Source organism: Diceros bicornis, chromosome 6, assembly GCF_020826845.1.
Source record: "Diceros bicornis minor isolate mBicDic1 chromosome 6, mDicBic1.mat.cur, whole genome shotgun sequence".
In the NCBI taxonomy this organism is placed as follows: Eukaryota; Metazoa; Chordata; class Mammalia; order Perissodactyla; family Rhinocerotidae; genus Diceros; species Diceros bicornis.
Window position 1 is genome coordinate 60,263,002 of NC_080745.1, and position 17,379 is coordinate 60,280,380.

The 17,379-nt window shown below is 35.2% G+C and overlaps 1 protein-coding gene across 1 annotated transcript in view; it reads left to right on the plus strand.

The window, feature by feature from the left end:
- Positions 1-764: 764 nt before the first annotated feature.
- The window catches only part of LOC131407277 (cytochrome P450 2C19-like), a 30,686-nt gene continuing 14,071 nt past the window's right edge, over positions 765-17,379 (plus strand). Inside the window, exons 1-5 of the mRNA XM_058543583.1 lie at positions 765-1,359; positions 2,560-2,722; positions 2,891-3,040; positions 8,486-8,645; positions 9,838-10,015. Coding sequence (XP_058399566.1) covers positions 1,192-1,359; positions 2,560-2,722; positions 2,891-3,040; positions 8,486-8,645; positions 9,838-10,015 — 819 coding nt within the window. The 5' untranslated portion in view covers positions 765-1,191. The remainder of the gene's footprint in view (positions 1,360-2,559; positions 2,723-2,890; positions 3,041-8,485; positions 8,646-9,837; positions 10,016-17,379) is intronic.

Below are 17,379 nucleotides of genomic sequence, written 5' to 3' on the forward strand. Positions count from 1 at the left end.
GCCTCCCATCCTCCAATGAATCCATGCCTGTTATTCTGTCCACAACATCCATCTGCATATTGTACTTCATTTCAACATTTCTGACAATGACAGACCAAAAAAGCACAGAAGAGGCTGTGTCAGGAAGTGACTGGGAGGCAGGGGAAGCCATAGTTTTTCAAGATCTCCCCCCTGAATTCTCTGAGATTGACTCTTCCCTCAGTTCCACTGAGCAAGTTTCTCCTCTGCAGTGATAGAGAGGGGAATAGGGTGGAGAATCTATGGAACTTTTACCCTTGGAGTCAAATAAGGGCCACTTATTTAATGTGAAGCCTGTTATTTTGTGAATAGGGTCCATGGGGTATAAATTCAGAGTAATTAATATTTTAGAGGTTTTGTTTTCCTTTTCTAAAACGGTTCTTGAGGCAGCAGTGGTATAAGCCATAGTGCACCACAATGGGCATCACAAGGTCTCAGTTCTAATCTCAGTCCTGCCGCCTGTGAGCTGTGTGATCCCAGAGTCTCCATTTATCTATTTTAGAAATAAAAGATAATAAAGGCTATTCTGTGATTTTTAGGGGGTTTAATGGTAAAAGATGTGCATGTTTACTCAGCCATTTACTTGATATATGTATGGTTATTCAAGATGTGAGTTATTCTAGCTATTTTATGTTTAGGCAGCTATAATGTTAGTACAGTACATTAAAATATTTAAAAGGCTTCCATTTCCAAGGTGAAACTATCTTAGTGGTTGATAAAACATTACAAGATAAATATTGTTTTATATATAAGAAATAGAATTCACTGCTTTCCCCTAAAGTCGTAAATTTCCCAACTGGTCATCAGTCTGAAAATCCAGAATGTTGAGCAATATTTTGGACGAAATCATTTACTTCAGGGATTCTTTATCCTGGCTGCTCTTGAAACCACCTGAGGATTTTTGTTTGTTTTTTAATTACTGCTTCCAGCCCTGTCTCAGACCAATTAAATCAGAATCTCGAGGACAAAATATTGGAAAGAAGAAAAGTAAGGCTAAAGAACACTTTATTTTTATCTTTATCAGTGGGCCAAAAGTTCACTACGAAGGGATTGGAGTTGATTTATCTCATTGATTGGTCATTTTATACATCAAAGAGGCACATATTGAATCAGCAGGGAGTGTTATAAAATCCTTGGATTTCAGGTTCACAACCATCTAAGTAAGAAGAGATAATGGAACCAATTGTGGTCCTGGTGCTCTGTCTCTCCTGTTTGCTTCTCCTTTCACTCTGGAAACAGAGCTCCGGGAAAGGGAAGCTCCCGTCTGGCCCCACTCCTCTCCCTATTATTGGAAATATCCTGCAGTTAGGTGTCAAGGACATCAGCAAATCCTTGAGTAAAGTAAGTATGTTTTATGCTCCTCCAGTGGCTTGCAAATGGTAAGGAAATTAATCTTTACTTTTAAATAATATTTATTCCTGGTGGAAAATGATTAAAATAGATCATTGTACAGAAAATATTCACTATGCATTTCAATGTTTCCATGGCTTTTTTTAGTTTGTCAATGTCAGATAGTGGAATTAAGTAATGCATTTTGGGAGAAGAGAAACATTTCAGTTATCCTAAGATAGGATCAAAATAATAAAGTGACAAAAGTCTGGAGTGCTGCTGCCCTTGTTTCATAGTCATCTGTTGTCATTTTTTGCCTTAAGGCAAAAAGATTAGAGATTTCATTCAAGAAATTACATTCTTTATAAGCTATACATTTGTTCAGAAGAGTCATGAAAATTAAACTTCTCTGAAGAAGCAAATTATGTCTAATGTCAAGAAACAGCTATGGTCTCATAATCAGCATAAGTGAGTGACAGAAATAATCATTCAGGATCCATTGCGTGGTAACAGATTCCTTTCAGGTTCTGCACAAAGCTGCTGTCTGTACCCTATGAATGCTGCAGGATGGAAGAAATTGTTCTTCCATGAGATGCTACATGTTCATGCATTGCCTCTGTGATGCTTGGTCTCCTATGTTAGTAATACTAGTGGTTTCACGCTGCAGTAGGTTTTAGAGTCATCTGGGCTCATTTTGAAAAACAGATTTCTAGTATTCGTTACAGGGCTACTAAATCAGAATTCCCATGGGAAGAGTTCCACAGGTGATCATGAAGGAATCAACCTCGTATTGTTCCAAAGGTGGGAGACAAGGGGGACTGATAAATTGCTCAAGTATCAGATGTTGACAACACATCAGTTCAAATTTGAGTCTTCTGTTTATTAGCCGTAGTACACTGAAAAAGAATTTATAATTCTCTGACTTCAGTTTTTTTGTTGGAAAATAGGACAAATAAACACACTGAATGTGTTGATGTGAGGATTATATGTAATCTGTGTACCAATTGTCCAGGTCACGGCACAACGTAGGCCTTCCAGATGTGGCAGCTATACCAATCATCATATTTATGAATAAAATTCAGAAGAACTTAAAGCTGTGATGGCAAAACAAAAATATAAAATATATGATGATAATAGTCTGAATTATGCACAAAATATAAACCAAATGGTGCCTCATTTTACTAATATTTGCATTATCTTTCCATTTCCCAGCTGTCAAAAGTCTACGGCCCTGTGTTCACTCTGTATTTCGGCATGAAGCGCACTGTGGTGCTGCATGGATATGAAGCAGTGAAGGAAGCCCTGATTGATCTGGGAGAGGAGTTCTCTGGAAGAGGCAGTTTCCCAGTGCCTGAAAGAGCTAATAAAGGACATGGTAGGTGTGGGTGTGCATGTTCAGCATTGGTAATGGGAGTGGGAGCATGGAAAAAATGAATTCAAGGATCTCCTCAGCAAAGCTTGGCCCATCCACGAGGCTGCCAAGTGTCATCTTCCTCTCCCTTGCCAAGAACCTTCCTTCCAGTTCCTGTTTCCCCTCTGATAGGAATAGTGTTCAGCAATGGGAAGAGATGGAAGGAGATCCGGCGCTTTTCCCTCATGACCCTCAGGAATTTCGGGATGGGAAAGAGGAGCATTGAAGATCGTGTTCAAGAGGAAGCCTGCTGCCTTGTGGAGGAGTTAGGAAAAACCAATGGTGAGTGATTCTGTACTCTGTAACTCTGACCTTAACAGACTGCTGTCTTCTCTAATAACATTCTTGAAAATATTTCAGAGGTGGCCAAATCTTGCATATGGGTTGTGAATACCAGCCCTCACATGGAAGAGGGAGAGTGTGAAGCAGAGAGGCAAGGGAGCTTTTGTATATGTCTGCTTGTTGTTTCTGTATATTTATGATTGTGCATACAGTGTGGTATACAAGGTCATTTATACAGCTTTATTTGTCTATTTTGAAATCATTACACTATAAAAGCAGAAGGTTTTGAGTCTAATTTTAAAAGTTAAAGAGCATTGTTTTTCCCATAGCATAATCATGGGTTATCTGTTCCAGAACATCTCACCAGGGAACACTTGTCAAATGTGAATAATATTTCATGCCCTTATATTGCTGAACCAGCTGACATGTGCTCTCACTTAATTGGACTATATTTGTACTGTCACCCTCACTGACAAGTCTGAGGACTTTTTCCAACGTCCCTGCCTACAGTTCCCACCAGTAATGATGCTATATATGGTTTATAATTTAAAATGTGGCTTTAATTACTTTGACATATCTTTGTGCAATTCTCACCAATTATAATTTTCATGTAAACAAATCATGATTTTAAAAATATCAGCATGAATTATTTCGTATGACCTGCTACTTCCTGTACTGAGTTACATATTTCGTGAATATATATGCCAGAGCATCATTCTGCAAAGTACACAAATACAAAATTGTATAGTGATTTATTTAACTAGACTTCAATTATTATTAATCCCTCTCCCTAACTATAATTGGATCTATTTTCAGTTATGCTTATTTTTCCCAGTCTTTATTAGGTTTTGGATTAGAATTAAATGGTAGTTATTTACCTCCCACTGCCAGCTCTAGTAACCTATGAAGTGCTTTGCACAATGACTTTTCACAATGACTCTGATTTTCTGCTTGGATTCTAAATTGACCTATTTTAAAATTTATCTCCCTAATGAAGTGAAGGGAAAGACTACAAATCAAATTTTACCTGTGAATCTCTCCCTCTCGCACATACACACATCTTCTAGCTGTTGCAAATTACTCTCTACCTCCTTAGCTAAAATGAAATGTTTTTTCAAAGTTTAGAACCCTGGAATGTGTAAAGGAGCCTGGCATAGAAGTGGATAACTCAACAGGTTTCCTATTATTCAATGCCCTATTGTTTCTGCACATCATTTGTGATTCAGGTCACCTTTATTTAAATCTGTAGAAGTGAATTTGGAAGATTTTACATAAAATTTTATTGATTGTTTGATCACAACTTCATTTTACAAGTCTCTACCACCAAAAAGAGTGGTAGAGATTTTCCTCTACTTTAATTTCTTTACCTATAAAATGATAGAATTGACAAAATGATCGTCTAATTTCAAAATTTATTGAGATATACTATTCTGTTGATGGCTATGCAGAATAATATCCCAGATGGCCACAAGAGGGAGGTTTTGCCCAAATAAATTAAATTTGGGGACTAATTGGAGATGGTGGACTCTACTTTCTAATGTAGAAAATTATTTTTGTTTTCTATATATGAAATGAAGAAATAAAGGACTACATTTATCAATTTAAACTTTTTTGTTTGCATTACCTGGGATTCAGTTTGAAATAAAAATTTCTCATTTTAATTTTATTTTAGACAAACAAATGTACAGTATGAGTTTTTAAAATTATTTTATTGAGATCTTATAGACTTATAACATTGTGAAAATTTCAGGTGTACGTTATTATATTTCAGTTTCCGTATAGACTGCAACATATTCACCACCAATAGTCTAGCTGTTATCCGTCACCACACATATGTACCCTTTTACCCCTTTCACCCTCCCTCCCCTCTCTTCCTCTCTGGTAACCACTAATCTGTTCCCATTATCTATGTGTTTGTTTATCTTCCACACATGAGTGAAGTCATGTTACTTCTTATTCATATGAGTCTTTCTCTGTCTACATGTTTCGTTTAGCATAACACCCTCAAGGTCCATCCATGTTGTTGCAAATGGCCAGATTTTGTCTCTTATTTATGGCTGGGTAGTAATCCATTTATATATATATATACACCACATTTTCTTTATCCATTCATCCATTGGTGGGCACTTAAGTTGCTTCCCAATCTTGGCTCTTGTGAATAATGCTGCGATGAACATATGGATGCATAAATCTCTTTGAATTTTTGATTCCATGTTCTTTGGATAAATAGTAGTGTGATAGCTAGATCATGTGGTATTTCTATTTTTAATGTTTTGAGAAATCTCCATACTGTTTTCCATAGTGGCTACACCAGTTTGCATTCTCAATAGCAGTGTATGAGGGTTCCCTTTTCTCCACATCTTCTCCAACACTTGTTATTTCTTGTCTTGTTAATTATAGCCATTCTGACGGGTGTGAGGTGATAACTCACCTTAGTTTTGATTTGCATTTCCCTAATAATTAGTGGTGTTGAAGCTCTTTTCATGTGCCTGTTGGCCATCTGTGTATCTTCTTTGGAAAAATGTCTGTTCATATTCTTTGCCCATTTTTTGTTGGGTTATTCATTTTTTTGTTGTTGAGTTGTATGAGTTCTTTATATATTTTGGAAATTAACCTCTTGTCAGATAGATGATTTGAACATATTTTCTCCCAGTTGGTGGGTTGTCTTTTCACTTTTGTTGATGGATTCCTTTGCTGTGCAGAAACTTTTTAGTCTGATATAGTTCCATTTGTTTATTTTTAATTTTGTCTCCCTTGCCTGAATAGATATGTTATTCAAAAAGCTACTGCTAAGACCAATGTCAAAGAGTGTACTGCCTCTATTTTCTTCTAGGTGTTTTGCGGTTTCAGCTTTTGCATTCAAGCCTTTAATACATTTTGAGTAAATTTTTTCGTATAGTGTAAGATAATGGTCTACTTTCATTCCTTTGCACTTGGCTGTCCAGTTTTCCCACCGCCATTTATTGAAGAGACTTTCCTTTCTCCATTGTAAGTTCTTGGCTACTTTGTTGAAAATTAGCTGTGCATAAATGTGTGTGTTCATTTCTGGGTTTTCAATTCTGTTTCATTGATCTGTGTGTCTTTTTTTTTCTGCCAGTACCATGCTGCCTTGATTACTCCAGCTTTGTAGTGTAGTTTTAATTCAGGGAGTGTGATACTTCCAACTTTGTTCTTTTTCGCCAGGATTGCTTTGGCTATTTGGGGTCTTTTGTTGTTCTATATAAATTTTAAGATTCTTTGTTCTATTTCCAAGAAGAATGTCATTGCGATTCTGATTCGGATTGCATTGAATCTGTAGATTGCTTTAGGTAATAAGGACATTTTAACTATGTTTATTCTTCCAATCCATTAGCACAGAATATCTTGCCATTTCTTTATGTCTTCGATTACTTTCAATAATATCTTATAGTTTTCAGTGTATCGGTCTTTCATGTCCTTGGTTAAATTTATTCCTAGGTATTTTATTCATTCTTTTTGTGATTGTAAATGGCACTGTATTCTTGATTTCTCTTTCTGCTAGTTCGTTATTAGTATATAGAAGTGCAACTGATTTTTTTATGTTGATTTTGTACCCTGCAACTCTACTGTAGTTGTTGATTACTTCTAGTAGTATTTTGGTGGATTTTTTTTAGAGTTTTCTATATATAGAATCATGTCATCTGCAAATAATGACAGTTTTACTTCTTGTTTTACAATTTGGATCCCTCTTATGTTTTTTTTCTTTCCTAATTTCTCTGACTAAAACTTCCAGTATTATGTTGAATATGAGTGGATAGAGTGGGCATCCTTGTCATATTGCTGTTCTCAGAGGAATTGCTTTCAGTTTTTCACTGTTGAGTATGATGTTGGCTGTGAGTTTGTCATATATGGCCATTATTATGTTGAGGTGAGTTCCTTCTATACCCATTTTATTGGGAGTTTTTTAATGATAAATGAATGTTGTGTCTTGTCAAATGCTTTCTCTGCATCTGTTGAGATGATCATGTGATTTTTATGCTTCATTTTGTTAATGTGGTATATATCACATTGATTGATGTCGGATGTTGAGCCATCCCTGCATCCCTGGAATGAATCCCACTTGATTGTGGTGTATGATCCTTTTCTTGTATTGCTGTATTTAATTTGTTAATATTTTGTTGAGGAATTTTGCATCTATGGTCATCAGTGATATTGGCTTGTAATTTTCTTTTTTTGTGTTGTCCTTGTCTGGTTTTGGTATAAGGGTAATGTTCACCGTATGGAATGAGTTAGGAAGCTTCCCCTACTCTTAAATTTTTTGGAATCATTTGAGAAAGATAGGTATTTAGTCTTTTTTGAATGTTTGATAGAGTTCACTGGGGAAGTCATCTGGCCCTGGACTTTAGTTTTTCGGGAGATTTTTGATTACTATTTAAAATCTTTGCTTTTGATCAGTCTATTCAGATTCCCTGTTTCTTCTTGATTCAGTTTTGGTAGGTTGTATGATTTTAAGAATTTATCCACTTCATGTACGTTATCCAGTTTGTTGGCATATAGCTTTTCATAGTATTCTCTTATAATCCTTTGTATTTCTGTGATGTCTATTGTAATTTGTCCGCTTTCGTGTCTGATTTTATTTGTCTTCTGTGTTTTTTTCTTAGTGAGTCTGCCTGAGGGTTTGTCAATTTTGTTTTTCTTCTCAAAGAACTAGCTCTTAGTTTCATTGATCCTTTTTTATTGTTTGTTTTTGTTTTTAGTCTCTCTCATTTATTTCTGCTCTGATTTTTATTATTTCCTTCCTTCTACTGACTTCGGGCTTTGTTTGCTCTTCTTTTTCTAGTTTTCTTAGGTATAGTGTAGGATTCTTTATTTGAGATTTTTCATGTTTGCTGAGAGTATTATTGTTCATACCTCTTAGTTTTTTTCCAAGAAATCATTGATGAATTCTCTTTTTATTACATTTGTTCCTTCAAATACAGAAATTCACCCATAATCTCTGTCTCTTTAGTTTTCCCTTCTGCTGTTTTACAAACAATTATTTCAACTATTCATTAAATATAAAAAGTTTGAAGTCTAACAATTTTTTCTTCCTGTATCAGTCCTTGATTGTTTACAGGCTTTGACAATAGAAGTGATTCTGAACTGATGAATTATTGGGTATTTTAAAAAATGGCCTCTTTAAATGTGTCCTATATCCCTTCAAAATAAGAGGTACCTTGGATTAGAATGGTGTAAAAATAGGTGGTGGATGTGAATAGAGTATTGGGAAAACCATTATCTCTAAACTAGCTGGGATATAATGGTTAACTCAAATTTAACGTAAAAGTGATATGTTGATTTTATACATGATGGATTTTTCCTGTTATGGGAATATGTAGGTAGGTATTGCTTTAAAGTTTCTAAAATTACTTTACTCTGTTATCTCAAAGACAAACATTTTTATATGTATATTTTAATGTTATTTTTTAAATGTTTCCAATTCTTTAGCCTCGCCTTGCAATCGCACTTTTATCCTGGGCTGCGCTCCCTGCAATGTGATCTGCTCCATTATTTTACAGAATCGTTTTGATTACAAAGATCAGAATTTTCTTAATTTGTTGGAATTATTGAATGAAAATGCCAATATTCTGAGCTCCCCATGGGTGCAGGTGAGGCCAAGATCCTTTCTTTCTGGGTAACCCTTGATACTCTTTTCTCTGACAAGTCCGAAATTCTATATAAACCAAACTGTGAAGTGAGTGTTTGAATACCACAGTCTTGCCCAGAGCTTAGTGTCATGGAGGAAACTTCTGAGAAAGACGGCCAAGCTCTTTACTTTACCCACAAGAAAATCAATGCCCAAATACAGAGCTTGAATTCAAGTCCATTTGCTCCTGTCCAGTGGTCTTTCCACTAAATTTCAAAGCCCAGTTTCCATAAATTATTTTGGTGACTATCCGAAAAGTATGGCCACAGCACTCAATGGACATCCAAGCCCTTGTTGAAAGGCTTCCATTGTCTCCAAAGTTGCCCTCCAGTCAACACTTAGAGACCTCCTCACCACATTAGTTGGAAGAAATATCTTAATTTAGGATATCAAGGAGAGAGAATGTTGGGGAGCACAGATGCTGCCAAGAAACTCTGAACAGGGAAAGGATGCCTGATGCTTCATTTTGGATCCTAGCTGACAAGATAACTGGGTTAGAAATGACAAAATGATTGAGTCTTATGGTGTATGAACCCTAAACAAATACAATTTCACTTTATGCTGAGCTAGCATGTCCTGTATTCTATCTAAAAGATAATTGTGTGATCTCAGAGAAGTCACTTAACTGCTCTTGTACACAGTTATTTTATCCATAAATCTCATTTGGATTTCATGGTATTTTCAAGACCCTCTTCATTCTATAGTACTGATTCTGTTTGTGAGGCTGCTTGATGCAAATGAGAATCAGCAGAGACTAGCTTACATTCTTTATCAGGTTACTCAAACTCCCTTAACCTCTATTCTCATCTACAAAATGTGAATATAGCAATTCATGCTACCCTATATTTCCAGGTTGTAGGAAAGAATTGGCATAAAAAATGAAAGATTTATTATAAATATGTTTTTTATTTTTAAAAATGATGCATGACTATAGGAAATGGTTATCATCTCTATCTTCTGGTCAAAGTTCTCTTCTTGAAATCTTTGTAAGCATAGAGAATTACAATATATGTGCAGTGAAAATTGCCCTCTCAAGGTAAACACCATATTTTATTCATTTTTATGGTAATAATTTCGAGCTAGGACTTGGTGAATGATATATATATATGTCTTCATTACGTGTTTTTTGTTTAATAAAATTTTTTCTCTTTTGGATCTGCAATAATTTCCCTGCTTTCATTGATTATTTCCCAGGGAGTCACAATAAAGTACTTAAAAATGGTGCTGATATGAAAAGTTATATTTTGGAGAAAACAAAAGAACACCAAAAATCTCTAGATATTAACAATCCTCGGGACTTCATTGATTGTTTCCTGATCAAAATGGAACAGGTAAAACGTTAACAACACCTCAATTATTTTATTTCCTGTGCATTTCTTGGTTCATTGATTAATTCTATAGTTAGTAGGCACTTTTAAATGGTCAGGCAAGAAATGCTTGAGAAACACTTTAAGTACTTATTATATGTATGGATCTGCACTAAGCATTATGGAAAATTTAAAAATTGAATTACTAAATGACTAGAATACATGGGCCTTGTTCTTAGGTGCTAATAATATACTTGAGGAAGGACAGAATGCACAACTGAAGTAAAATGGATACGATTACAAAAAAGTTAGAAAATATTGAGCCATATAATGAAGTTGGAAATAATCATTTGTAGTCAGCAGCATATGGAAGAATGAGAAGGAAAGGCTTGTCCAAGGTGGGCTTCCTGCATGTTCTGAGGTTTGAGCAGATATTGAAATATTTTCAGTGAGGGACAGGGTAGGGAATTTCTGATGGGTTGGATGATGTATGCAGTAGTTAAGAGGTGTGTGCTGGCAAAAAGATTAGGTAGATGGAAAAGAGAAGCCTTAGTTGAGTGTAACCAAAAATGAACTTGGACAGATAAAGAGCTGGAAGTTGGTGTTTGTAAAATAATCTATAAGCATGAATGCTGGTGTGGAACATTTGGATTTGATCAGGAAAAAATAAGAGCCAAAACATAATGGAATTCAGATAATTATTAGGAAAAATTATCCTGTGTGTCCTGTAGTGGGATCTGTATGAGGAGAATGGAGCTCAAGGACTAGCATGGAAATTTTTCATTTCTTTAAACTTAGACTTGATGGATGTCTGGGCTGTAGAAGTGCAGAGGAATCTAGAATAAAATCAAGGTTGTCCATCTTATCATATTATTAGAGATCTAAAAAGAGAATCAATTAGGCTATGCTATAGAAGTCAAAGCACAAGCAACATTTTAGAAGAAATGGAACAGATAATATTGGGAAATAAAGAATAATGTCCCTGAGAAGGTCCTTGAATTTGATTCCACTTTGTGTCAGAGGAGTTCTATAGAGTGGTTTTAGTAGAGAGGGAAGGAGCCAAATTACAGGGGCTTATATAGGAAATTTCAGTGATGAGACCAAATGTCCCATATGAGAAGTTCAACCAAGGTGGGAAAGATTTGAATGGTGAATTTAAATAGTGGTAGGGTCAAGTTGAAAAACTGAGTAAAAAGGGTAATAGATACCATGAAGACACTTGTGTTGGTACAAGGTTCTCATTGCTGTGAGGTGAGGTAGACTCCAGAATAATTTGAAAAGATCTAACTTTAGAAAATTCTTTCCCCTGAGGCCATCATTATTTTGTTCAACTACTTCATAACACTGGGTAGATATGAAAAATCAGTTATTAGGGCAAGATGTGAAGTGAGTCAAAATTCTGAAGGAGATGATGTTCAAAGAATTACCCATAAAATTTGAAGTAGACCTTTAAATCATGTATTCTAGATGTAATAAAATGAGAAGATGAAATGATTTGAGGAAACTGGAAGAGGGAAAAAGCAAATTACTTTTACTTTCTTCCTTCTCTTCTGTTAGAGCAATGACTCTTATTCCTTTTGGGGTCCTGTTAATTTGAGAATCTGATTCAATGTGTGGACTCTTTTCCAAAGAATGCACCTACAAGAGTGCACCATATTTTGTAAACAATTATTGGGGTTTCCTTGATGCTGTGAAGCCTCCTCATTAATCTCAGATCAGGGAGAGCTCTAAGATCTCTGGTATTTCTAATTCAAGTGGTTATTTCCTGAATACCATATTTAAAAAGAATATTGTTTCTATGGCCTCACAATGTATTTAAGGTCTAGATTAATTTATTTTTTGTAACAGCTTTGTTGCGATATCATTCACATATCATACCACTTGCCCACTTGAAGTGCACAATTTAATGGTGTTTAGGATTTTCACAGAGTTCTGAAACCATCAACACAATCAATTTCAAAACATTTTCATCACTCTAAAAAGAAACCCTATACTCCTTAGCAGTCACTCCCCATTTTTCCCCAAACATCCCAGCCCTAGGCAACCACTAACCTACTTTCTGTCTCCGTAGATTTGCCTATTCTGCGTATTTTATATAAATCGAATTTACAATATGTGATCTTTTGTGACTGGCTTCTTTCACTTGGCATAACTGAAAGCACGGCTTTCACTTAGTATGTTTTCAAGATTTATCAGCATTTTAGCATGTATCAGGACTTCATTCCTTTTTATAGATGAATAATATTCCATTGTATGGGTATATCACATTTTATTTATTCACTCTTCAATTGATGGGCATTTCAGTTTTTCCATTTTTTGTCTGTTATGAATAATGCTTCTTTGAACATTTGTGTACAAGTTTTTGTGTGTACATATGTTTTTATTTCTCTTGGCTGTATATCTAAGAGTGGAAATACTGGGTCATATTGTAACTCTATGTTTAACCTTTTGAGGAACTGTGGCTGCATAAAAAATCTAAATGGAAGAGCTAAAACTACAAAACTCTTAGAACAAAACACAGGCAAAAAGCAGCTGCACCATTTCATATTCCCATATGCAGTGTATAAGGGTTCCAATTTCCCCATATCCACATCAAAACTTATTATCTGTAGTTTTTATTATAGCAATCTGTTTTTTAAGGGTTTACCCTTTTTATTTTATTTTTTTCCAGTAACTTTATTGAGATCATAATGGTTTATAACATTGTGTAATTTCAAGTGTACGTTACTGTTTATCAATTTCTGAGTAGACTTCATCGTGGTCACCCCAAGTAGTCTACTTATTGTCCATCACTGTGCATAAGTGTCCCTTTACCCCTTTCACCCACCCTCTATCCCCCTCCCCCTCTGGTAACCACTAATCTGTTCTCTTTATCCATGTATTTGTTATATTCCACATATAAGTGAAATCATGTTTTATTTGTCTTTCTCTTCCTGGCTTATTTCACTTAACATCATACCCTCGAGGTCCTTCCATGTTGTGGAAAATGGGATGGTTTTGTCTTTTAATATGGTTGAGTAGTATTCCATTGTATATATGTACAACATCTTTTTTATTCAATCATCAGTTGACGGGCACTTGGGTTGCTTCCACGTCTTGGCTATTGTGAATAATGCTGCAGTGAAAATAAGGGTGCATACATCTCTTTGGATAGTTGATTTCAGGTTCTTTGGATAAATGCTCAGTAGTAGGATAGCTGGATCATATGGTATTTCTATTTTTAATGTTTTGAGATATCTCTGTACTGTTTTCCATAGTAGCTACACCAGTTTGCATTCCCATCAGCAGTGCATGAGGGTTCCCTTTTCTCTACATCCTCTCCAACATTTGTTGTTTTTTGTCTTGGTAATTGAAGCCATTCTGACTGGTGTAAGGTGATATCGCATTGTTGTTTTGATTTGCATTTCCCTAATAATTTGTGATGGAGAACATCGTTTCATGTGTCTGTTGGCCATCTGTACATCTTTTTTGGAAGAATGCCTGTTTGAATCCTCTGCCCATTTTTGATTGGGTTGTTTGTTTTTTTGTTGTTGAGTTGTATGAGTTCTTTATATATTTTGGAGATCAACCCCTTGTCAGATAAGTGATTTGCAAATATTTTCTCCCAGTTGGTGGCTTGTCTTTTCATTTTGTTCATGGTTTGCTTTCTTTGCAAAAGCCTTTTAATCTGATGTAGTTCCATTTGTTAACTTTTTCTTTTGTTTCCCTTGCCTGGTCAGACATGGTATTTGAAAATATGTTGCTAAGGTCAATGTCAAATAGCGTACTGCCTATATTTTCCTCTGGGAGTTATATAGTTTCAGGTCTTACATTCAAGTCTTTAATCCATTTAGAGTTAATTTTTGTGCATGCTGCAAGATAATAGTCTACTTTCATTCTTTTGCATGTGGCTGTCCAGTTTTCCCAACACCATTTATTGAAGAGATTTTCCTTTCTCCATTGCATGTTCTTGGCTCCTTTGTCAAAGATTAACCATCCATAGATTTGTGGTTTTATTTCTGGGCTTTCAATTCTGTTCCGTTGATCTCTGTGTCTGTTTTTGTGCCAGTACCATGCTGTTTTGATTATATAGCTTTGTAGTGTATTTTGAAGTCAGGGATTGTGATGCCTCCAGCTTTGTTCTTTTTTCTCAAGATTGCTTTGGCTATTCTGGGCCTTTTGTTTTTCCATATACATTTTAGGATTCTTTGTTTAATTTTCATGAAAAATGTCATTGGGTTTCTAATTGGGATTGCTTCGAATCTGTAGATTACTTTAGGTAGCACGGACATTTTAACTATGTTTATTCTTCTGACCCATAAGCATGGAATGTCTTTCCATTTCTTTATGTCTTCTTCAATTTCTTTCAATAATGTCATATAGTTTTCAGTGTATAGGTCTTTCACCTCTTTGGTTAAGTTTATTCCTAGATACTTTATACTTTTTGTTGTGATTGTAAATGGGATTGTACTCTTGATTTCTCTTTCTGCTAGTTCATTGTTAGTGTATAGAAATGCACATGATTTTTGTCAGTTGATATTGTACCCTGCAACTTTGCTGTAGTTGTTCATTATTTCTAATAGGTTTCTGATGGATTCTTTAGGGTTTTCTGTATATAGGATCATGTCATCTGCAGTGAGAGTTTCACTTCTTCCTTTCCAGTTTGGATTCCTTTTATTTGCTTTTCTAGCCTAATTGCTCTGGCCAAAACCTCCACTACTGTGTTGAATAGGATTGGTGAGAGCGGGCATCCTTGTCTCATTCCTATTCTCAGTGGGATGGCTTTCAGTTTTTCACCATTAAGTATGACGTTGGCTGTGAGTTTGTCATATATGGCCTTTATTATGACGAGGTACCTTCCTTCTATACCTATTTTATTGAGAGTTTTTATCATAAATGGATGTTGGATCTTGTCAAATGCTTTCTCTGCATCTATTGAGATGATCATGTGGTTCTTATTCCTCATTTTGTTAAATTTTGTGTATCACATTCATTCATTTGCAGATGTTGAACCATCTCTACATCTTGTACAAATCACATTTGATCATTGTGTATGGTCCTTTTAATGAATTGCTGTATTTGGTTTGCCAATATTTCTTTGAGGATTTTTGCATCTATGTTCATTAGTGATATTGGCCTGTAATTTTCCTTCTTTGTGTTGTCCTTGTCTGGTTTTGGTATCAGGATAATGTTGGTCTCATAGAATGAGTTAGGGAGCATTCTGTCTTCTTCAATTTTTTGGAATAGTTTGAGAAGGATAGGTATTAAATCTTCTTTGAACATTTGGTAAAATTCTCCAGACAAGCCATCTGATGCTGGACTCTTGTTTTTTGGGAAGTTTTTGATTATTGTTTCAATCTCTTTACTTGTGATGGGTCTATTCATATTCTCTATTTCTCCTTGATTCAGTTTTGGAAGGCTGTATGACTCTAAGAATTTATCCACTTCTTCTAGGTTATCCAATTTGTTGGCATATAGTTTTTCATAGTATTCTTTTATAGTCCTTTGTATTTCTGACAAATCTGTTGTAATTTCTCCTCTTTCTTTTCTAATTTTATTTATTTGAACTTTCTCTCTTTTTTTCTTGGTGAGTCTGGCTAAGAGTTTGTCAATTTTGTTTTTCTTCTCAAAGAACCAGCTCTTAGTTTCATTAATCCTTTACACTGTTTTTTTCAGTCTATTTCATTTATTTCCACTCTGATTTTTATTATTTCCCTCCTTCTGCTGACTTTGGTGTTTGTTCATTTTTCTTTTTCCAGTTCTGTTAGGCACAGTTTAAGGTTACTTATTTGAGATTTTTCTTGTTGGTTGAGGTGGGACTGTATGAAAAATTGAAAGTCTTTCCTCTAAGTTTAGGAATAAAACAAGGATGCCCACTCATGTCACTTTTATTCAACATTATATTGGAAGTCCTAGCCAGAGCAATTTGGCAAGAAAAAGAAATAAAAGGCATTTAGTTTGGAAGGGAAAAAGTAATACTGTCATTATTTGCAGATGACATGGTAATAGATATATATTATATATATTATAATATAATATTATATATTTTATATATATTTTATATATATATATAAAACCCTAAAAAGTCCACCAAGAAAATTATTAGAACTAATAAATGAATTCAGTAAATTTGCAGGATAGGAAATTAATATACAGAAATATGTTGCATTTTTATACACTAATAACAACTATCAGAAAGAAAAATTAAGGAAACAATCCCATTTACAGTTGCAACAAAAAGAATAAAATACCTAGGAATAAACTTAAGCAAGGAATTGAAAAACTATCCTCAGAAAACTACAAGACATTGATGAAAGAAATTAAAGATGACACAAATAAACAGAAAGATACCATGTCCACAGATTGGAAGAATTAATTTTGTTAAAATGTCCATACTACCCAAAGCAATTTACAGTTTCAATGCAATCTCTATCAAAATACCAGTGGCGTTTTTCACAAAACTAGAACAAATAATCCTAAAATTTATATAGAACCACAGGAGACCTTGAATAGCAAAAGGAACCTTGAGAAACAATGACAAACCTGGAGATATCACACTCCCTGATTTCAAACTACACCACAAAGCTATAGTAATCAAAACAATTTGGTACTGGCAAAAAAACAGGCACAGAGATGAATGACATAGAATAGAGAGCTCAGAAATAAACCCACACATATATGATAAATGAGTCTTCTGCAAAGGATGCAAGAATATGCAATGAGGAAAAGACATCTCTCCAATAAATGGTGTTGGGAAAACTGGATGGCTACATGCAAGAGAATAAAAGTACCTTACACCATATACAAAAATAAACTCAAAATGAATTTAAGACTTAAATGCCCTATACTTACATTTCATTCTTTTTTCTCGAGCCTGTCCCCTGGGCTGTGAACTTCATCAGCACTTCTCAGTTTTCCCTTTCTCTCCTTAGGTGGAACAGAATGGCTAGGGGGACTGGGGTAGTAAATTTCTCTTCTCTCTTGTGGAACCCTAGAGCCAGCTGGAGTTCAGTATCTCTGTGCCCCAAGTATGTTAGGCTCTGGCAACATAGTTTCTGCTGAGGGCCGACCTTGTGAAAAAAAACTGAATGCTCTGGAATATTTCAAAATAGTTCCTTTTCTCTTCTCCTTGCCAGAAGCAAGATGGCACTTTTCTCTGATATTAACCATGAGGACCTGTTAGAGCTCCTGAAAGTAAAACTCACAAAGGCGGGGGTCCCCTATATGATTGAGTCTCCCTGGAGTTTTTAATTCTCAGACTTGTCCACACTAAGCCTCCAGCAATTCTTTATTGCAGTTTAGGTTTTCCTACCCTGGTACTTGTTCCCACAGAGGTTTCTGCTCTGCTAAGTCATGATTCTCTGTATCTACTTGTTGGTCTCTCCAATTTTGAAAGAAGTGATTTTCCC